The 22,532-nt window shown below is 43.1% G+C and overlaps 1 protein-coding gene across 4 annotated transcripts in view; it reads left to right on the forward strand.

Annotated features, from left to right (window-relative positions):
- The window catches only part of ANKRD6 (ankyrin repeat domain 6), a 222,702-nt gene extending 200,737 nt beyond the window's left edge, over window positions 1-21,965 (forward strand). For all 4 annotated transcript variants that reach the window (XM_082669179.1, XM_082669181.1, XM_082669178.1 and 1 more), the window contains 3 exons: window positions 19,274-19,387; window positions 20,089-20,215; window positions 21,375-21,965. In XM_082669179.1, the coding sequence (XP_082525305.1) occupies window positions 19,274-19,387; window positions 20,089-20,215; window positions 21,375-21,946 (813 nt within the window). In that variant the 3' untranslated portion in view covers window positions 21,947-21,965. The remainder of the gene's footprint in view (window positions 1-19,273; window positions 19,388-20,088; window positions 20,216-21,374) is intronic.
- The last annotated feature ends 567 nt before the right edge of the window (window positions 21,966-22,532 follow it).

Below are 22,532 nucleotides of genomic sequence, written 5' to 3' on the forward strand. Positions count from 1 at the left end.
TAGGAGTTTGATAGTTTCTGGCCTTACATGTAGGTCTTTAATCCATTTTGAGCTTATTTTTGTGTATGGTGTTAGGGAGTGATCTAATCTCATACTTTTACATGTACCTGTCCAGTTTTCCCAGCACCATTTATTGAAGAGGCTGTCCTTTCTCCACTGTACATTCCTGCCTCCTTTATCAAAGGTAAGGTGACCATATGTGCGTGGGTTTATCTCTGGGCTTTCTATGCTGTTCCTTTGATCTGTGTTTCTGGTTTTGTGCCAGTACCGTACTGTCTTGATTACTGTAGCTTTGTAGTATAGTCTGAAGTCAGGGAGCCTGACTCCTCCAGCTCTGTTTTTCGTTCTCAAGGTTGCTTTGGCTATTCGGGGTCTTTTGTGTTTCCATACAAATTGTGAGATTTTTTGTTCTAGTTCTGTGGAAAATGCCGGTGGTAGTTTGCTAGGGATTGCACTGGATCTGTAGATTGCTTTGGGTAGTAGAGTCATTTTCACAATGTTGATTCTTCCAATCCAGGAACATGGTGTATCTCTCCATCTATTTGTATCATCTTTAATTTCTTTCACCAGTGTCTTATAATTTTCTGCATACAGGTCTTTTGTCTCCTTAGGTAGGTTTATTCCTAGATATTTTATTCTTTTTGTTGCAGTGGTAAACGGGAGTGTTTTCTTGATTTCACTTTCAGGTTTTTCATCATCAGTGTATAGGAATGCCAGAGATTTCTGTGCATTAATTTTGTATCCTGCTGCTTTACCAAATTCATTGATTAGCTCTAGTAGTCTTCTGGGAGCATCTTTAGGATTCTCTATGTATAGTATCATGTCATGTGCAAACAGTGACAGCTTTACTTCTTCTTTTCCGATTTGTATTCCTTTTAATTCTCCTCTGATTGCTGTGGCTAAAACTTCCAAAACTATGTTGAATAAGAGTGGCGAGAGTGGGCAACCTTTACTTGCTCCTCATCTTAGTGGAAATGGTTTCAGTTTTTCACCACTGAGGACGATGTTGGCTGTGGTTTTGTCATACATGGCCTTTATTATGTTGAGGAAAGTTCCCTCTGTGCCTACCTTCTGCAGGGTTTTTATCATAAATGGGTGTTGAATTTTGTCGAAAGCTTTCTCTGCATCTGTTGACGTGAGCATATGGCTTTTCTCCTTGAGGTTGTTAGTGTGGTGTATCACATTGATTGATTTGCGTATGTTGAAGAATCCTTGCATTCCTGGAATAAACCCCCCTGGATCATGGTGTATGATCCTTTTAATGTGCTGCTGGATTCTGTTTGCTAGTAGTTTGTTGAGGAGTTTTGCATCTATGTTTATCAGTGATATTGGCCTGTAGTTTTCTTGCTTTGTGACATCTTTGTCTGGTTTTGGTATCAGGGTGATGGTGGCCTCGTAGAATGAGTTTGGGAGTGTTCCTCCCTCTGCTATATTTTGGAAGAGTTTGAGAAGGATAGGTGTTAGCTCTTCCCTAAATGTTTGATAGAATTTGCCTGTGAAGCCATCTGGTCCTGGACTTTTGTTCGTTAGGAAGATTTTTAATCACAGTTTCAATTTCAGTGCTTGTGATCGGGCTGTTCATATTTTCCATTTCTCCCTGATTCACTCTTGGCAGGTTGTGCATTTCTAAGAATTTGTCCATTTCTTCCAGGTTGTCCATTTTATTGGCATAGAGGTGCTTGTAATCCCTCGTGATCCTGTGTGTATTTCTGCAATATCAGTTGTTACTTCTCCTTTTTCCGTTTTTTTTTTTTTTTAACCTCTTTATTGGAGTATGATTGCTTTATAATGGTGTGTTAGTTTCTGCTTTATAACAAAGTGAATCAGTTATACATATACGTATGTTCCCATATCTCTTCCCTCTTGCGTCTCCCTCCCTCCCACCCTCCCTATCCCAACCCTCTAGGTGGTCACAAAGCCCGGAGCTGATCTCCCAGTGCTACGCGGCTGCTTCCCACTAGCTCTCTATTTTACGTTTGGTGGTGTATATATGTCCATGCCACTCTGTCACTTTGTCACAGCTTACTCTTCCCCCTCCCCATATCCTCAAGTCCGTTCTCTAGTAGGTCTGTCTTTATTCCTATCTTGCCCCTAGGTTCTCTATGACATTTTTTTCCTCTTAAATTCCCTACATGTGTGTTAGCATATGGCATTTGTCTTTCTCTTTCTGACTTAACTTCACTCTGTGACAGACTCTAGGTCCATCCACCTCATTACAAATAGCTCAATTTCGTTTCTTTTTATGGCTGAGTACTATTCCATTGTATATATGTGCCACATCTTCTTTATCCATTCATGCGATGATGGACACTTAGGTCGTTTCCATCTCCGGGCTATTGTAAATAGAGCTGCGATGAACATTTTGGTACATGACTCTTTCTGAATTATGGTTTTCTCAGGGTATATGCCCAGTAGTGGGATTGCTGGGTCATATGGTAGTTCTATTTGTAGTTTTTTAAGGAACCTCCATACTGTTCTCCATAGTGGCTGTACCGATTCACATTCCCAGCAGTAGTGCAAGAGGGTTCCCTTTTCTCCACACCCTCTCCAGCATTTATTGTTTCTAGATTTTTGGATGATGGCCCTTCTGACTGGTGTGAGATGATACCTCATTGTAGTTTTGAGTTGCATTTCTCTACTGATTAATGATGTTGAGCATTCTTTCATGTGTTTGTTGGCAGTGTGTATATCTTCTTTGGAGAAATGTCTATTTAGGTCTTCTGCCCATTTTTGGATTGGGTCGTTTGTTTTTTTGTTATTGAGCTGCATGAGCTGCTTGTAAATTTTGGAGATGAATCCTTTGTCCGTTGCTTCATGTGAAAATACTCGCTCCCATTCTGAGGGTTGTCTTTTGGTCTTGTTTATGGTTTCCTTTGCTGTGCAAAAGCTTTGAAGTTTCATTAGGCCCCATTTGTTTATTTTTGTTTTTATTTCCATTTCTCTAGTAGGTGGGTCAGAAGGGATCTTGCTGTGATTGATGTCATAGAGTGTTCTGCCTATGGTTTCCTCTAGGAGTTTGATAGTTTCTGGCCTTACATGTAGGTCTTTAATCCATTTTGAGCTTATTTTTGTGTATGGTGTTAGGGAGTGATCTAATCTCATACTTTTACATGTACCTGTCCAGTTTTCCCAGCACCATTTATTGAAGAGGCTGTCCTTTCTCCACTGTACATTCCTGCCTCCTTTATCAAAGGTAAGGTGACCATATGTGCGTGGGTTTATCTCTGGGCTTTCTATGCTGTTCCTTTGATCTGTGTTTCTGGTTTTGTGCCAGTACCGTACTGTCTTGATTACTGTAGCTTTGTAGTATAGTCTGAAGTCAGGGAGCCTGACTCCTCCAGCTCTGTTTTTCGTTCTCAAGGTTGCTTTGGCTATTCGGGGTCTTTTGTGTTTCCATACAAATTGTGAGATTTTTTGTTCTAGTTCTGTGGAAAATGCCGGTGGTAGTTTGCTAGGGATTGCACTGGATCTGTAGATTGCTTTGGGTAGTAGAGTCATTTTCACAATGTTGATTCTTCCAATCCAGGAACATGGTGTATCTCTCCATCTATTTGTATCATCTTTAATTTCTTTCACCAGTGTCTTATAATTTTCTGCATACAGGTCTTTTGTCTCCTTAGGTAGGTTTATTCCTAGATATTTTATTCTTTTTGTTGCAGTGGTAAACGGGAGTGTTTTCTTGATTTCACTTTCAGGTTTTTCATCATCAGTGTATAGGAATGCCAGAGATTTCTGTGCATTAATTTTGTATCCTGCTGCTTTACCAAATTCATTGATTAGCTCTAGTAGTCTTCTGGGAGCATCTTTAGGATTCTCTATGTATAGTATCATGTCATGTGCAAACAGTGACAGCTTTACTTCTTCTTTTCCGATTTGTATTCCTTTTAATTCTCCTCTGATTGCTGTGGCTAAAACTTCCAAAACTATGTTGAATAAGAGTGGCGAGAGTGGGCAACCTTTACTTGCTCCTCATCTTAGTGGAAATGGTTTCAGTTTTTCACCACTGAGGACGATGTTGGCTGTGGTTTTGTCATACATGGCCTTTATTATGTTGAGGAAAGTTCCCTCTGTGCCTACCTTCTGCAGGGTTTTTATCATAAATGGGTGTTGAATTTTGTCGAAAGCTTTCTCTGCATCTGTTGACGTGAGCATATGGCTTTTCTCCTTGAGGTTGTTAGTGTGGTGTATCACATTGATTGATTTGCGTATGTTGAAGAATCCTTGCATTCCTGGAATAAACCCCCCTGGATCATGGTGTATGATCCTTTTAATGTGCTGCTGGATTCTGTTTGCTAGTAGTTTGTTGAGGAGTTTTGCATCTATGTTTATCAGTGATATTGGCCTGTAGTTTTCTTGCTTTGTGACCTCTTTGTCTGGTTTTGGTATCAGGGTGATGGTGGCCTCGTAGAATGAGTTTGGGAGTGTTCCTCCCTCTGCTATATTTTGGAAGAGTTTGAGAAGGATAGGTGTTAGCTCTTCCCTAAATGTTTGATAGAATTTGCCTGTGAAGCCATCTGGTCCTGGACTTTTGTTCGTTAGGAAGATTTTTAATCACAGTTTCAATTTCAGTGCTTGTGATCGGGCTGTTCATATTTTCCATTTCTCCCTGATTCACTCTTGGCAGGTTGTGCATTTCTAAGAATTTGTCCATTTCTTCCAGGTTGTCCATTTTATTGGCATAGAGGTGCTTGTAATCCCTCGTGATCCTGTGTGTATTTCTGCAATATCAGTTGTTACTTCTCCTTTTTCCGTTTTTTTTTTTTTTAACCTCTTTATTGGAGTATGATTGCTTTATAATGGTGTGTTAGTTTCTGCTTTATAACAAAGTGAATCAGTTATACATATACGTATGTTCCCATATCTCTTCCCTCTTGCGTCTCCCTCCCTCCCACCCTCCCTATCCCAACCCTCTAGGTGGTCACAAAGCCCGGAGCTGATCTCCCAGTGCTACGCGGCTGCTTCCCACTAGCTCTCTATTTTACGTTTGGTGGTGTATATATGTCCATGCCACTCTGTCACTTTGTCACAGCTTACTCTTCCCCCTCCCCATATCCTCAAGTCCGTTCTCTAGTAGGTCTGTCTTTATTCCTATCTTGCCCCTAGGTTCTCTATGACATTTTTTTCCTCTTAAATTCCCTACATGTGTGTTAGCATATGGCATTTGTCTTTCTCTTTCTGACTTAACTTCACTCTGTGACAGACTCTAGGTCCATCCACCTCATTACAAATAGCTCAATTTCGTTTCTTTTTATGGCTGAGTACTATTCCATTGTATATATGTGCCACATCTTCTTTATCCATTCATGCGATGATGGACACTTAGGTCGTTTCCATCTCCGGGCTATTGTAAATAGAGCTGCGATGAACATTTTGGTACATGACTCTTTCTGAATTATGGTTTTCTCAGGGTATATGCCCAGTAGTGGGATTGCTGGGTCATATGGTAGTTCTATTTGTAGTTTTTTAAGGAACCTCCATACTGTTCTCCATAGTGGCTGTACCGATTCACATTCCCAGCAGTAGTGCAAGAGGGTTCCCTTTTCTCCACACCCTCTCCAGCATTTATTGTTTCTAGATTTTTGGATGATGGCCCTTCTGACTGGTGTGAGATGATACCTCATTGTAGTTTTGAGTTGCATTTCTCTACTGATTAATGATGTTGAGCATTCTTTCATGTGTTTGTTGGCAGTGTGTATATCTTCTTTGGAGAAATGTCTATTTAGGTCTTCTGCCCATTTTTGGATTGGGTCGTTTGTTTTTTTGTTATTGAGCTGCATGAGCTGCTTGTAAATTTTGGAGATGAATCCTTTGTCCGTTGCTTCATGTGAAAATACTCGCTCCCATTCTGAGGGTTGTCTTTTGGTCTTGTTTATGGTTTCCTTTGCTGTGCAAAAGCTTTGAAGTTTCATTAGGCCCCATTTGTTTATTTTTGTTTTTATTTCCATTTCTCTAGTAGGTGGGTCAGAAGGGATCTTGCTGTGATTGATGTCATAGAGTGTTCTGCCTATGGTTTCCTCTAGGAGTTTGATAGTTTCTGGCCTTACATGTAGGTCTTTAATCCATTTTGAGCTTATTTTTGTGTATGGTGTTAGGGAGTGATCTAATCTCATACTTTTACATGTACCTGTCCAGTTTTCCCAGCACCATTTATTGAAGAGGCTGTCCTTTCTCCACTGTACATTCCTGCCTCCTTTATCAAAGGTAAGGTGACCATATGTGCGTGGGTTTATCTCTGGGCTTTCTATGCTGTTCCTTTGATCTGTGTTTCTGGTTTTGTGCCAGTACCGTACTGTCTTGATTACTGTAGCTTTGTAGTATAGTCTGAAGTCAGGGAGCCTGACTCCTCCAGCTCTGTTTTTCGTTCTCAAGGTTGCTTTGGCGATTCGGGGTCTTTTGTGTTTCCATACAAATTGTGAGATTTTTTGTTCTAGTTCTGTGGAAAATGCCGGTGGTAGTTTGCTAGGGATTGCACTGGATCTGTAGATTGCTTTGGGTAGTAGAGTCATTTTCACAATGTTGATTCTTCCAATCCAGGAACATGGTGTATCTCTCCATCTATTTGTATCATCTTTAATTTCTTTCACCAGTGTCTTATAATTTTCTGCATACAGGTCTTTTGTCTCCTTAGGTAGGTTTATTCCTAGATATTTTATTCTTTTTGTTGCAGTGGTAAACGGGAGTGTTTTCTTGATTTCACTTTCAGGTTTTTCATCATCAGTGTATAGGAATGCCAGAGATTTCTGTGCATTAATTTTGTATCCTGCTGCTTTACCAAATTCATTGATTAGCTCTAGTAGTCTTCTGGGAGCATCTTTAGGATTCTCTATGTATAGTATCATGTCATGTGCAAACAGTGACAGCTTTACTTCTTCTTTTCCGATTTGTATTCCTTTTAATTCTCCTCTGATTGCTGTGGCTAAAACTTCCAAAACTATGTTGAATAAGAGTGGCGAGAGTGGGCAACCTTTACTTGCTCCTCATCTTAGTGGAAATGGTTTCAGTTTTTCACCACTGAGGACGATGTTGGCTGTGGTTTTGTCATACATGGCCTTTATTATGTTGAGGAAAGTTCCCTCTGTGCCTACCTTCTGCAGGGTTTTTATCATAAATGGGTGTTGAATTTTGTCGAAAGCTTTCTCTGCATCTGTTGACGTGAGCATATGGCTTTTCTCCTTGAGGTTGTTAGTGTGGTGTATCACATTGATTGATTTGCGTATGTTGAAGAATCCTTGCATTCCTGGAATAAACCCCCCTGGATCATGGTGTATGATCCTTTTAATGTGCTGCTGGATTCTGTTTGCTAGTAGTTTGTTGAGGAGTTTTGCATCTATGTTTATCAGTGATATTGGCCTGTAGTTTTCTTGCTTTGTGACATCTTTGTCTGGTTTTGGTATCAGGGTGATGGTGGCCTCGTAGAATGAGTTTGGGAGTGTTCCTCCCTCTGCTATATTTTGGAAGAGTTTGAGAAGGATAGGTGTTAGCTCTTCCCTAAATGTTTGATAGAATTTGCCTGTGAAGCCATCTGGTCCTGGACTTTTGTTCGTTAGGAAGATTTTTAATCACAGTTTCAATTTCAGTGCTTGTGATCGGGCTGTTCATATTTTCCATTTCTCCCTGATTCACTCTTGGCAGGTTGTGCATTTCTAAGAATTTGTCCATTTCTTCCAGGTTGTCCATTTTATTGGCATAGAGGTGCTTGTAATCCCTCGTGATCCTGTGTGTATTTCTGCAATATCAGTTGTTACTTCTCCTTTTTCCGTTTTTTTTTTTTTTTTAACCTCTTTATTGGAGTATGATTGCTTTATAATGGTGTGTTAGTTTCTGCTTTATAACAAAGTGAATCAGTTATACATATACGTATGTTCCCATATCTCTTCCCTCTTGCGTCTCCCTCCCTCCCACCCTCCCTATCCCAACCCTCTAGGTGGTCACAAAGCCCGGAGCTGATCTCCCAGTGCTACGCGGCTGCTTCCCACTAGCTCTCTATTTTACGTTTGGTGGTGTATATATGTCCATGCCACTCTGTCACTTTGTCACAGCTTACTCTTCCCCCTCCCCATATCCTCAAGTCCGTTCTCTAGTAGGTCTGTCTTTATTCCTATCTTGCCCCTAGGTTCTCTATGACATTTTTTTCCTCTTAAATTCCCTACATGTGTGTTAGCATATGGCATTTGTCTTTCTCTTTCTGACTTAACTTCACTCTGTGACAGACTCTAGGTCCATCCACCTCATTACAAATAGCTCAATTTCGTTTCTTTTATGGCTGAGTACTATTCCATTGTATATATGTGCCACATCTTCTTTATCCATTCATGCGATGATGGACACTTAGGTCGTTTCCATCTCCGGGCTATTGTAAATAGAGCTGCGATGAACATTTTGGTACATGACTCTTTCTGAATTATGGTTTTCTCAGGGTATATGCCCAGTAGTGGGATTGCTGGGTCATATGGTAGTTCTATTTGTAGTTTTTTAAGGAACCTCCATACTGTTCTCCATAGTGGCTGTACCGATTCACATTCCCAGCAGTAGTGCAAGAGGGTTCCCTTTTCTCCACACCCTCTCCAGCATTTATTGTTTCTAGATTTTTGGATGATGGCCCTTCTGACTGGTGTGAGATGATACCTCATTGTAGTTTTGAGTTGCATTTCTCTACTGATTAATGATGTTGAGCATTCTTTCATGTGTTTGTTGGCAGTGTGTATATCTTCTTTGGAGAAATGTCTATTTAGGTCTTCTGCCCATTTTTGGATTGGGTCGTTTGTTTTTTTGTTATTGAGCTGCATGAGCTGCTTGTAAATTTTGGAGATGAATCCTTTGTCCGTTGCTTCATGTGAAAATACTCGCTCCCATTCTGAGGGTTGTCTTTTGGTCTTGTTTATGGTTTCCTTTGCTGTGCAAAAGCTTTGAAGTTTCATTAGGCCCCATTTGTTTATTTTTGTTTTTATTTCCATTTCTCTAGTAGGTGGGTCAGAAGGGATCTTGCTGTGATTGATGTCATAGAGTGTTCTGCCTATGGTTTCCTCTAGGAGTTTGATAGTTTCTGGCCTTACATGTAGGTCTTTAATCCATTTTGAGCTTATTTTTGTGTATGGTGTTAGGGAGTGATCTAATCTCATACTTTTACATGTACCTGTCCAGTTTTCCCAGCACCATTTATTGAAGAGGCTGTCCTTTCTCCACTGTACATTCCTGCCTCCTTTATCAAAGGTAAGGTGACCATATGTGCGTGGGTTTATCTCTGGGCTTTCTATGCTGTTCCTTTGATCTGTGTTTCTGGTTTTGTGCCAGTACCGTACTGTCTTGATTACTGTAGCTTTGTAGTATAGTCTGAAGTCAGGGAGCCTGACTCCTCCAGCTCTGTTTTTCGTTCTCAAGGTTGCTTTGGCTATTCGGGGTCTTTTGTGTTTCCATACAAATTGTGAGATTTTTTGTTCTAGTTCTGTGGAAAATGCCGGTGGTAGTTTGCTAGGGATTGCACTGGATCTGTAGATTGCTTTGGGTAGTAGAGTCATTTTCACAATGTTGATTCTTCCAATCCAGGAACATGGTGTATCTCTCCATCTATTTGTATCATCTTTAATTTCTTTCACCAGTGTCTTATAATTTTCTGCATACAGGTCTTTTGTCTCCTTAGGTAGGTTTATTCCTAGATATTTTATTCTTTTTGTTGCAGTGGTAAACGGGAGTGTTTTCTTGATTTCACTTTCAGGTTTTTCATCATCAGTGTATAGGAATGCCAGAGATTTCTGTGCATTAATTTTGTATCCTGCTGCTTTACCAAATTCATTGATTAGCTCTAGTAGTCTTCTGGGAGCATCTTTAGGATTCTCTATGTATAGTATCATGTCATGTGCAAACAGTGACAGCTTTACTTCTTCTTTTCCGATTTGTATTCCTTTTAATTCTCCTCTGATTGCTGTGGCTAAAACTTCCAAAACTATGTTGAATAAGAGTGGCGAGAGTGGGCAACCTTTACTTGCTCCTCATCTTAGTGGAAATGGTTTCAGTTTTTCACCACTGAGGACGATGTTGGCTGTGGTTTTGTCATACATGGCCTTTATTATGTTGAGGAAAGTTCCCTCTGTGCCTACCTTCTGCAGGGTTTTTATCATAAATGGGTGTTGAATTTTGTCGAAAGCTTTCTCTGCATCTGTTGACGTGAGCATATGGCTTTTCTCCTTGAGGTTGTTAGTGTGGTGTATCACATTGATTGATTTGCGTATGTTGAAGAATCCTTGCATTCCTGGAATAAACCCCCCTGGATCATGGTGTATGATCCTTTTAATGTGCTGCTGGATTCTGTTTGCTAGTAGTTTGTTGAGGAGTTTTGCATCTATGTTTATCAGTGATATTGGCCTGTAGTTTTCTTGCTTTGTGACATCTTTGTCTGGTTTTGGTATCAGGGTGATGGTGGCCTCGTAGAATGAGTTTGGGAGTGTTCCTCCCTCTGCTATATTTTGGAAGAGTTTGAGAAGGATAGGTGTTAGCTCTTCCCTAAATGTTTGATAGAATTTGCCTGTGAAGCCATCTGGTCCTGGACTTTTGTTTGTTAGGAAGATTTTTAATCACAGTTTCAATTTCAGTGCTTGTGATCGGGCTGTTCATATTTTCCATTTCTCCCTGATTCACTCTTGGCAGGTTGTGCATTTCTAAGAATTTGTCCATTTCTTCCAGGTTGTCCATTTTATTGGCATAGAGGTGCTTGTAATCCCTCGTGATCCTGTGTGTATTTCTGCAATATCAGTTGTTACTTCTCCTTTTTCCGTTTTTTTTTTTTTTTTAACCTCTTTATTGGAGTATGATTGCTTTATAATGGTGTGTTAGTTTCTGCTTTATAACAAAGTGAATCAGTTATACATATACGTATGTTCCCATATCTCTTCCCTCTTGCGTCTCCCTCCCTCCCACCCTCCCTATCCCAACCCTCTAGGTGGTCACAAAGCCCGGAGCTGATCTCCCAGTGCTACGCGGCTGCTTCCCACTAGCTCTCTATTTTACGTTTGGTGGTGTATATATGTCCATGCCACTCTGTCACTTTGTCACAGCTTACTCTTCCCCCTCCCCATATCCTCAAGTCCGTTCTCTAGTAGGTCTGTCTTTATTCCTATCTTGCCCCTAGGTTCTCTATGACATTTTTTTCCTCTTAAATTCCCTACATGTGTGTTAGCATATGGCATTTGTCTTTCTCTTTCTGACTTAACTTCACTCTGTGACAGACTCTAGGTCCATCCACCTCATTACAAATAGCTCAATTTCGTTTCTTTTTATGGCTGAGTACTATTCCATTGTATATATGTGCCACATCTTCTTTATCCATTCATGCGATGATGGACACTTAGGTCGTTTCCATCTCCGGGCTATTGTAAATAGAGCTGCGATGAACATTTTGGTACATGACTCTTTCTGAATTATGGTTTTCTCAGGGTATATGCCCAGTAGTGGGATTGCTGGGTCATATGGTAGTTCTATTTGTAGTTTTTTAAGGAACCTCCATACTGTTCTCCATAGTGGCTGTACCGATTCACATTCCCAGCAGTAGTGCAAGAGGGTTCCCTTTTCTCCACACCCTCTCCAGCATTTATTGTTTCTAGATTTTTGGATGATGGCCCTTCTGACTGGTGTGAGATGATACCTCATTGTAGTTTTGAGTTGCATTTCTCTACTGATTAATGATGTTGAGCATTCTTTCATGTGTTTGTTGGCAGTGTGTATATCTTCTTTGGAGAAATGTCTATTTAGGTCTTCTGCCCATTTTTGGATTGGGTCGTTTGTTTTTTTGTTATTGAGCTGCATGAGCTGCTTGTAAATTTTGGAGATGAATCCTTTGTCCGTTGCTTCATGTGAAAATACTCGCTCCCATTCTGAGGGTTGTCTTTTGGTCTTGTTTATGGTTTCCTTTGCTGTGCAAAAGCTTTGAAGTTTCATTAGGCCCCATTTGTTTATTTTTGTTTTTATTTCCATTTCTCTAGTAGGTGGGTCAGAAGGGATCTTGCTGTGATTGATGTCATAGAGTGTTCTGCCTATGGTTTCCTCTAGGAGTTTGATAGTTTCTGGCCTTACATGTAGGTCTTTAATCCATTTTGAGCTTATTTTTGTGTATGGTGTTAGGGAGTGATCTAATCTCATACTTTTACATGTACCTGTCCAGTTTTCCCAGCACCATTTATTGAAGAGGCTGTCCTTTCTCCACTGTACATTCCTGCCTCCTTTATCAAAGGTAAGGTGACCATATGTGCGTGGGTTTATCTCTGGGCTTTCTATGCTGTTCCTTTGATCTGTGTTTCTGGTTTTGTGCCAGTACCATACTGTAGCTTTGTAGTATAGTCTGAAGTCAGGGAGCCTGACTCCTCCAGCTCCGTTTTTCGTTCTCAAGGTTGCTTTGGCTATTCGGGGTCTTTTGTGTTTCCATACAAATTGTGAGATTTTTTGTTCTAGTTCTGTGGAAAATGCCGGTGGTAGTTTGCTAGGGATTGCACTGGATCTGTAGATTGCTTTGGGTAGTAGAGTCATTTTCACAATGTTGATTCTTCCAATCCAGGAACATGGTGTATCTCTCCATCTATTTGTATCATCTTTAATTTCTTTCACCAGTGTCTTATAATTTTCTGCATACAGGTCTTTTGTCTCCTTAGGTAGGTTTATTCCTAGATATTTTATTCTTTTTGTTGCAGTGGTAAACGGGAGTGTTTTCTTGATTTCACTTTCAGGTTTTTCATCATCAGTGTATAGGAATGCCAGAGATTTCTGTGCATTAATTTTGTATCCTGCTGCTTTACCAAATTCATTGATTAGCTCTGGTAGTTTTCTGGGAGCATCTTTAGGATTCTCTATGTATAGTATCATGTCATGTGCAAACAGTGACAGCTTTACTTCTTCTTTTCCGATTTGTATTCCTTTTAATTCTCCTCTGATTGCTGTGGCTAGAACTTCCAAAACTATGTTGAATAAGAGTGGCGAGAGTGGGCAACCTTTACTTGCTCCTCATCTTAGTGGAAATGGTTTCAGTTTTTCACCACTGAGGACGATGTTGGCTGTGGTTTTGTCATACATGGCCTTTATTATGTTTAGGAAAGTGGGATCTAATGATCCGTTCTATAGTATTTTTAATTTCATTTATTGTGTTGTTCATCATTGCTTGTTTCATCTTTGGTTCTTCTAGGTTCTTGTTAAATGTTTCTTGCATTTTTTCTATTCTATTTGCAAGATTTTGGATCCTCTTTCCTATCATTATTCTGAATTCTTTTTCAGGTATACTGCTTATTTCCTCTTCATTTATTAAGTCTGGTGGGGTTTTATCTTGCTCCTTCATCTGCTGTGTGTTTCTCTGTCTTCTCATTTTGCTTATCTTACTGTGTTTGGGGTCTCCTTTTTGCTGGCTGCAGGTTCGTAGTTCCTGTTATTTTTGGTGTCTGTTCCCAGTGGCTAAGGTTGGTTCAGTGGGTTGTGTAGGCTTCCTGGTGGAGGCGAGTAGTGCCTGTGTTCTGGTGGATAAGGTTGGATCTTGTCTTTCTGGTGGGCAGGTCCATGTCTGTTGGTGTGTTTTGGGGTGTCTGTGGCCTTATTATGATTTTCGGCAGCCTGTCTGTAATGGGTGGGGTTGTGTTCCTGTCTTGCTAGTTGTTTGGCATAGGATGTCCAGCAGTGTAGCTTGCTGGTCATTGAGTGAAGCTGGGTGCTGGTGTTAAGATGGAGATCTCTGGAACATTTTCGCCTTTTGATATTATGTGGAGCTGGGAGGTCTCTTGTGTACCAGTGTCCTGAAGTTGGCTCTCCCACCTCAGAGGCACAGCACTGACTCCTGGCTGGAGCACCAAGAGCCTTTCATCCACACGGCTCAGAATAAAAGGGAAATAAAATAGAAAGAAAGAGGATAAAATAAAATAAAATAGAGTAAAATAAAATAAAGTTATTAAAATAAAAAATAATTATTAAGAAAAAAGTTTTTAAAAGTTAAAAAAAAAAAAACGGGCAGACAGATCCCTGGGACAAATGGTGAAAGTAAAGCTATACAGACAAAATCTCACACAGAAACATACACATACACACTCACAAAAATAGAAAAAGGGGAAAAATAATATATCTTGCCCCCAGAGTCCACCTCCTCAATTTGGGATGATTCGTTTTGTATTCAGGTGTTCCACAGATGCAGGTACATCAGTTGATTGTGGAGCTTTAATCCGCTGCTTCTGAGGCTGCTGGGAGAGATTTCCCTTTCTCTTCTTTTATCGCACAGCTTCGGGGGTTCAGCTTTGGATTTGGCCCCGCCTCTGCCTGTAGGTCGCCTGAGGGCGTCTGTTCTTCGCTCAGACAGGACGGGGTTAAAGGAGCAGCTGACTCGGGGGCTCTGGCTCACTCAGGCCGGGTGGAGGGAGGGGTACGGAGTGTGGGGCGGGCCTGCGGCGGCAGAGACCAGCGTGACGTTGCACCAGCCTGAGGCGCGCCGTGCGTTCTCCTGGGGAAGTTGTCCCTGGATCCCGGGACCCCGGCAGTGGCGGGCTGCACAGGCTCCTGGGAGGGGAGGTGTGGATAGTGACCTGTGCTCGCACACAGGCTTCTTGGTGGCGGCAGCAGCAGCAGCCTTAACGTCTCATGCCCGTCTCTGGGGTCCGCGCTTTTAGCTGCGGCTCGCGCCCGTCTCTGGAGCTCTTTTAAGCGGCGCCCTTAATCTCCTCTCCTCGCGCACCAGAAAACAAAGAGCGAAAAAAAAGTCTCTTGCCTCTTCGGCAGCTCCAGACTCCTTCCTGGACTCCCTCCCGGCCAGCCATGCTGCACTAACCCCCTCAGGCTGTGTTTACGCTGCCAACCCCAGTCCTCTCTCTGCGCTCCTACCGAAGCCCGAGCCTCAGCTCCCAGCCCCCGCCCGACCCGGCGGGTGAGCAGACAAGCGTCTCGGGCTGGTGTGTGCAGGTCGGCACCGATCCTCTGTGCGGGAATCTCTACGCTTTGCCCTCCGCACCCCTGTTGCTGTGCTCTCCTCCGTGGCTCCAAATCTTCCCCGCTCCGCCGCTCTCAGTCTCCGCCCGTGAAGGGGCTTCCTAGTGTGTGGAAACCTTTCCTCCTTCACAGCTCCCTCCCACTGGTGCAGGTCCCGTCCCTATTATTTTGTGTGTTTTTTCTGTTTTATTTCGCCCTACCCAGGTATGTGGGGAGTTTCTTGCCTTTTGGGAGGTCTGAGGTCTTCTGCCAGCGTTCAGTAGGTGTTCTGTAGGAGCAGGTCCACGTGTAGATGTATTCCTCATGTATCTGTGAGGATGAGGGTGATCTCCGCGTCTTACTCTTCCGCCATCTTCAACGGACTCGGCAGTCAGTTTCTTTTTTTTTTTTTTTTTTTTTTTTTTTTTGCGGTACGCGGGCCTCTCACTGTTGTGGCCTCTCCCGTTGTGGAGCACAGGCTCCAGACGTGCAGGCTCAGCGGCCATGGCTCACGGGCCCAGCCACTCCGCGGCATGTGGGATTTTCCCGGACCGGGGTACGAACCCGTGTCCCCTGTATCAGCAGGCGGACTCTCAACCGCTGCGCCACCAGGGAAGCCGGCATGCAGATTCTTAACCACTGTACCACCAGGGACGTCTCAAAATGTTTTTTTTTAATAGCTGGTTTTTGTTTTTAATTCCAGCCCAGCATCCAATGAATATTCTGTGCTTTTATGTTATGTGTTAGGTCCCTGTGGTCTCTTTTCATCTAGAGCAGTCCCTGTTTGCTTCTTGCAGTTTCTGTTTTCTTCCATAATATTAACTGTGTAGAGTCCAGGCTATTTGTTTTATAGGATGTTTTGTATTCTGAATTTGATAGTTTCTTCATGGTGTTATTTAACTTCTTTCTCTATCCCTGTATTTCTGAAAGTTAGGTCTAGAGCAGTAATCCTCAAAGTGTCATCCCCAAAGCAGCAGCAGCAGCATCATTTGGGGACTTGTGGGGAAAAAATGCAAGTTTTGGGGCCGCATTACAAATCTACTGAATTTAACTGTGAATAAAACTCGGGGGGCGGGCAGGGTCTAGCCACCTGTGTTTTAATAGGACCTCCAGGTGATGCTGGTAAAAACCTAAAGTTTGAGACCAATGGTTAAATATTTTTGGCAAGAATACATCATATTTAACTGTGTAAAGTTCAAATTACATCACATCAGAAGAGATAAATGTCAGGCTGTCTCATTTGGCTAACCTGGTAACCACCATCTCTTTCCATTGTAAAGGTATACTTTCTCTTTGTAATTAATAAGAAATGTGTGACAGATACAGGTTTTTAAATGGGAAAGACTTTTAAGAGCTTATAAAATAACACATGTTCATTGGGAAAAACATTCCACATTCCACCTACAGAACTATTTTCATAGTAACACTCCCCAGAGATCCCTTCCATTACTGTGAATTTTCCCATAGGTTTTTTCTTTTATAGATATAACCTTACTAATTTTTCCTTTTAAACAAAAATGGAACTATACTATGCTTTTTCTTGCAGCTTACCTTTTAATTTAGTAGTACATCTTAGACTTGTAGAGCTACGGTGTGCTTTTTAATGGCAGTGTACTGTTTCTATGCAAGGAGATATACACATACTTTTTTTTTTTAACATCTTTAGTGGAGTATAATTGCTTTACAATGGTGTGTTAGTTTCTGCTTTATAACAAAGTGAATCAGCTACACATATACATGTATCCCCATATCTCCTCCCTGTTGCGTCTCCCTCCCACCCTCCCTATCCCACCCCTCTAGGGGATCACAAAGCACCGAGCTGACCTCCCTGTGCTATGCGGCTGCTTCCAACTAGCTGTCTATTTTACGTTTGGTATATATGTCCATGCCACTCTCTTACTTCGTCCTAGCTTACCTTCCCCCTCCCCGTGTCCTCAAGGCCCTTCTCTACATCTCCATCTTTATTCCTGTCCTTCCCCTAGGTTCTTCAGAACCATTTTTTTTCTTTAGATTCCATATATATGTGTTAGCATACAGTATTTGTTTTTCTCTTTCTGACTTACTTCACTCTGTATGACAGACTCTAGGTCCATCCACCTCACTACAAATAACTCAATTTCGTTTCCTTTTATGGCTGAGTACTATTCCATTGTATATATGTGCCACATCTTTTTTATCCATTCATCTGTTGATGGACAGTTAGGTTGTTTCCATGTCCGGACTATTGTAAATAGTGCTGCAATGAACATTTTGGTACATGTCTCATTTTGAATTATGGTTTTTTCAGGGTATATGCCCAGTAGTGGGATTGCTGGGTCATATGGTAGTTCTATTTTTAGTTTTTTAAGGAACCTCCATACTGTTCTCCATAGTGGCTGTACCGATTCACATTCCCAGCAACAGTGCAAGAGGAATCCCTTTTCTCCACACCCTCTCCAGCATTTATTATTTGTAGATTTTTTAATGATGGCCATTCTGACTGGTGTGAGGTGGACAGTGAGGTAAAATACCTCATTGTAGTTTTGATTTGTATTTCTCTAATGATTAGTATACACATACTTTTGCTTCCTGCTTTTTTTTTACTGAATTTTATATCATGAGCACTTTCCCATGTCCTTGGCTTCATAGTATTCCAGCATATTAATACAACATAATGTATTTAAACATTCCTTTTGTTAGACACTGAAGTTGCTTATAGTTTTTCATTCAAATAAATGCTGTGAACATTTATGTGCATAAACCTTTGATTGCATCTGAGTTTATTTGCTCAGAATTAGGATAATTGGGTCCAAAGTTTAGAGTATGTTTAAGGCTCTTGATAAATTTTGGCAAGCTACTTAATTGAAATGTTGTACCAATTTATATCCTACCAGCCGCGTCTGAGCCTCCAACTTCTGCCATCATTAATTTTAGCATTTTTTAAAGTTTTTCCCAATTGATTAAGGACATTTGACTGTTTAATTTTTACTTCCTTGTTTACTGGAGAAATTTTTAAGGTTTGTTATTTGCATTTCATAGAAAACCCATTCTAAAAATCTTTGAGCCATGATAGATTAGTTACGACCGTTTTGTAAGTAAAACATCACTTCAGCTAGCTCAGGTCCAGAGAGGAATGCATTAGGTGAGTGCTGGGATGTCTCAAGGATCTCTCTTTGGTTCAAAGAAGGTGACAGATTGGGATGTAGAATCTTAGTCCTAATTCCAGATCTCAGGGGAAGGACTCTGGTCCAGCATGAGTCAGGCGCGCATGCCCGGACCTGTCCGCCATGCCTCAGGAACACATTCGCGCATCCACTTGGGTGCTCTCGGCCGAGCCATTCGTCCGTGCAGGGGGGGCAGAAGGTGGCGGAAAAGGCCAGTCGTAGAAAACAGGCAAAGAGCAGTTCACAGAAAAACGTGAGGAACCAAGCAGGAGGTGCTTGCCGCATCTGCAGACCTGCTGCTGCCTTTTTATTATGGACATCTGAGTGTGGAGCATCAGCTGTGTCCCCAACAGGAGACGAAGCTGCCGCTGAGCCCTCCATGGCTGGCTCCCGCTCACAATGGTTCCCTTCTCTGCTTTGGCCCTTGTCAGGCAGTGGGAGTGTGGCACCATTGGGTGTTAGAGCCCTACAGGAAGTAGGGAGCACAGGGGCACGTGATTGGAAGGTGACAGTCATTTACTCCCTGAAACAATCCCTTTTTTTGTTTTTTTGCTTGTTTTGGTCATGCGGCTCGTGGTGCCCGACCAGGGATTGAATCCGCACCCTTGGCAGTGAAAGTGAGGAGTCCTAACCATTGAACCGCCAAGTCCCTTGAAGCAATCCCTTTGAACTCTGTCCACAACCTTCTGCACATGTGCTTTGACTACTTTCAGTGAAGGGCCAAGAGGATTTGTTCACTGGGAAAGCTGGATGAAAGCCCTGAGTATTCAGCTTCTTTCATTTCCTCTTGGGCAGCCACTGACATTTAAAAAGGGGAAGGGGGATTAAAAAGACAATTTTTTAATAAGGGGAGCTGGGGTAGCTCCATACTCCTTGACGTAGTTTTTCCTTGCAGTAATAGTCTTGGCAGTAATGTTCTAAGACCCATACAGATTCTTTTTTACCTACCAGGACTGTGTTGGCTCAAGTTGTCTATTTACTGTGTATGTATAGTCTCTTCAACCCCTCTGGACTTTTAAATGAGAAAAAGAAGCTTTGGCCTCCACAAAAGCATGCTCAGGAATTCTGAAAAATCAGAGTTCCATGAATGCCACGGGAAAAGACTCCGCTGAGGAGTCTTGCTTTGGTACTCCTGAGCCCGCCTCAGGCGTCAAGATGCCAGGTCCCATCCTTAGACCATCTCAGTCACTCGCCCTTCGCCCATTGAATCCTAGATGCGGGTTCTGGACAAGCTGATGGTTGAGCGACTCTCAGCAGAGAGGACGGAGTGCCTGAACCGCCTGCAGCAGCACTCGGACTCAGAGAAGCACGAGGGAGAGAAACGGCAGGTGAAAACCAGGATCTGTCCGTGCTGACCTTGCCACTTGCCACTCTTTTCCCCCCGAGTCAAGGGACTCGGACCCATCACTGAAAACTCCCAGGCCGAGATCCCCTAAAAGCGTTGGCGTCAAAGCGCGTGCCATTTTTATAACCTGAAATGAAGTCAGTAGGAAGGAGCCTGGAGTGTGGTTCCTGTTGGCGCTGAATGTGCTGGCCGGAGGTGGAGGTGGGGCAGTTTGTAGAACGTGCTGGAAAGCCAAGCTCCGCCCTGGATCACTGCTATGTATCGCGCCCCTGCTGGGCCTGCACAAGATTGGGTTCCTGCCCTCGGGCAGTTTGCAGTCCACCCCGGACAGCAGACGTGAAATGAGTACTTGCGAGCATGTGAGTGAGTTCGTGCGCCTAGCAGCCAGACGTGCTTGGCGTGGAAGCCGTGGGAAGCTGTGGCTGTTGGCGTCTAAGGAGTCTCTAAGTCGCTTAATGAAGATCATAGTTAGCTATCGGCTTGGGCACTGGGTGAATCCTGGGCTTCAGAGGGCCAACAGAGAAGGCCGTGTGGCCTGTGGGAGGCGGGTAATCCAAAACTTTGGGGCTTGTCCAGAAAAGAGCCTATCACAGTCGAAAAGTCCACATTCTTGAGGTTTTAATTCATAAGCCATGTATCAAAGTCTCCTGATGATTTGTGTACTAACTTGTGGGGTTTTTTTAGATGTCCTTGGTGGATGAATTAAAAACTTGGTGCATGTTAAAGATTCAGAATCTGGAGCTGAAGCTTTCTGGAGATTCTAGGGCCTCCAGGACTAAATCCACACCATCCACTTGCGAGTCCTCCACAGGTAACCGACACCAACATGCAGAGAGCCCTTTCATCCAAAGGTGATGAAACCCCCCGGTCGCGTTCTCTTCTGCATCTGAAGGCAGTCTGTGTGACAGGGCTGCGAGCAACACTGGATTGTAATGTGAACTCTGTAGGGGCAAGGACCATGCTTTGCCCACTACTGTATACACAGTTCCTATACAGCAATAAAGCACTCCTATTCAAGTGTTCAGGAATATTTGAATGAAGGAATAAAAGAACTGTTGATCCGTGATAGCAGTGCAATCTTGATGGTGTCAGAGTTGGACCCCAACGATGAGGGTGAGGAAAGGATGTGTCGTTTCAGAAGGGCACTCGCCCCTGCCCTTGTGACTCTTTCCCTTTCTCGTCCTTGATCAGCCTTTTCTACCTTTGGCCAACTCCGTACAGCCTCATTAAAAAACAGTTCATGTATCAAAGCTGCCCCAGGGGCTGGATAAGAGATGCTTTGAGCCAGAGCATCTTTACATTAGCTACAGTGGCTACACTCAATGATGATCAGTTGAGGAGATTCATAGCCTTAGTAATTAGACCTCCATGGGGAGGTTTTGATATGTCACGTGTTTCATGTTACCATAGGCCATCTCTGTATTTGTGGTTTTATCTTCTTTGTGCCCATAACAGTGGGGAAAATCCTGGGCAAACTTTTCATGCTAGGACTAATTATGGAACTTGTCATGGAGCTCTGGGTATGAGTAATAGGACCAAGTGGGAGCTTGGATCAAGGAACTAGTAACCAGGGCTATGGTCTGTAAAGGGCCCGGAAGTTAGAGAATGGGGGTATTGATTCTGATCAGTAAATGCCCAATTCTGTTTTAGGACAAGTAGTGAGATGTGTCATCCTTAGCAATCAGGAAATGGTACCCAGAGCCCTTTACTGTAGGTTGAGACAGGCTAAAGGAAAGGCCAGTAACGTTTTTGGCTTAGATGCCACCAGTGTGTCTAACGCAACATCCCTGAAAGCCCTGACAAGCCAAGATGATAATCAGGGGAGAAGTGGAGGGGAAGGACAGAAATTGCACACGGTGGGTGATGGTTGAGAAGGCTGGTTTACAGCATTCCCGGGACTCTCAAATGCCAGCCCATGTGACTGTATGAACACGGATTCGCTCTCACTTTTGTTTTCCTTCCGAAACCAGGTGTGGATCAGTCAGTGGTGACCGCAGGTCCAGTAGCAGCCTCTGACAGCCCCCCTCAGGTGGTCAGGCCCAAGGAAAAGGCCCTCAGCTCCACAGCCGCCCACAGACTCCAGCAGGAGCTGTCTTCCTTGGACTGTGCAGGCTCCCGACTGAGGAGTGTCAAGGTCCAGACAGCCTCGTTACCCTTGAAAGAGGCAGCCAAGTGCGAGCCGCAGGCTGGGCCCTGTGTTGACAGAGGCACCCAAACCAAGAAGTCTGGGAAAAGTGGGCAGACGAGGCACCGCGGCCAGCAGCCAGCACCCAGCACCACCTGCGGGCAGCCGCCACCAGCAGCAGGTGGCGAGCAGACTGCCCCTCATACTCGGGACACCTCCCAAGCGCTGGAGCTCACCCAGTATTTCTTTGAGGCTGTTTCCACCCAGATGGAAAAGTGGTATGAAAGGAAGATTGAAGAAGCACGAAGCCAAGCCAGTCAGAAAGCCCAGCAAGACAAGGCCACGCTGGAGGAACACATTAAAAGTTTAGAGGAGGAACTTGCTAAACTAAGGACTAAGGTACACAAGGAAAACTAGGGCCTGGGAAGTGGGACGAGAAAGGATTCCTGGGACTTCCCTGGTGGTCCAGTGGTTGACTGTGCTTCCAGTGCAGGGGGCGGGGGTTCGATCCCTGGTCTGGGAACTAGGATCCTGCATGCCGTGGGGAGGGCGGGGGGCAAGGATTCCTGAAGATTTCCGGTCCTGCAGCTGCAGAAGAGCTATGTCGGAGGTGTCAGTTATTGTACACATAGCAGACCTTGCCTTTTAAAAAAATCACTAATTTCTAAAACGTGCCAGACACATGCTTCCTATGCCCTGAAGTTGTGAAGACTTCAACAATTAGACTGAAACTAGGGGACACTTGGTTTCAGGTTTCATTACAGATTTGAAACCTCAGCTCAAGTTCATCTGAAGTTCAAAAGCTCAGATTAAGCGAGCTGTGCTAAGAAACTGAAGGATGTGTAAGCCTAAACCCCAATATTCAGGATATGAAATAATGTAAATGAAAAGCAAGAAAAAATATTAATCCCTGTGCATTCAAGTCAAGCAGTCATTCATATCAACATGCCTGCTGTGCCTGGACAGTGTCTTTCTGTAAGAGCTGTAACAGACACGCTGAACT

This window comes from Grampus griseus (assembly GCF_964374135.1).
Source record: "Grampus griseus genome assembly, chromosome: 13".
In the NCBI taxonomy this organism is placed as follows: domain Eukaryota; kingdom Metazoa; phylum Chordata; class Mammalia; order Artiodactyla; family Delphinidae; genus Grampus; species Grampus griseus.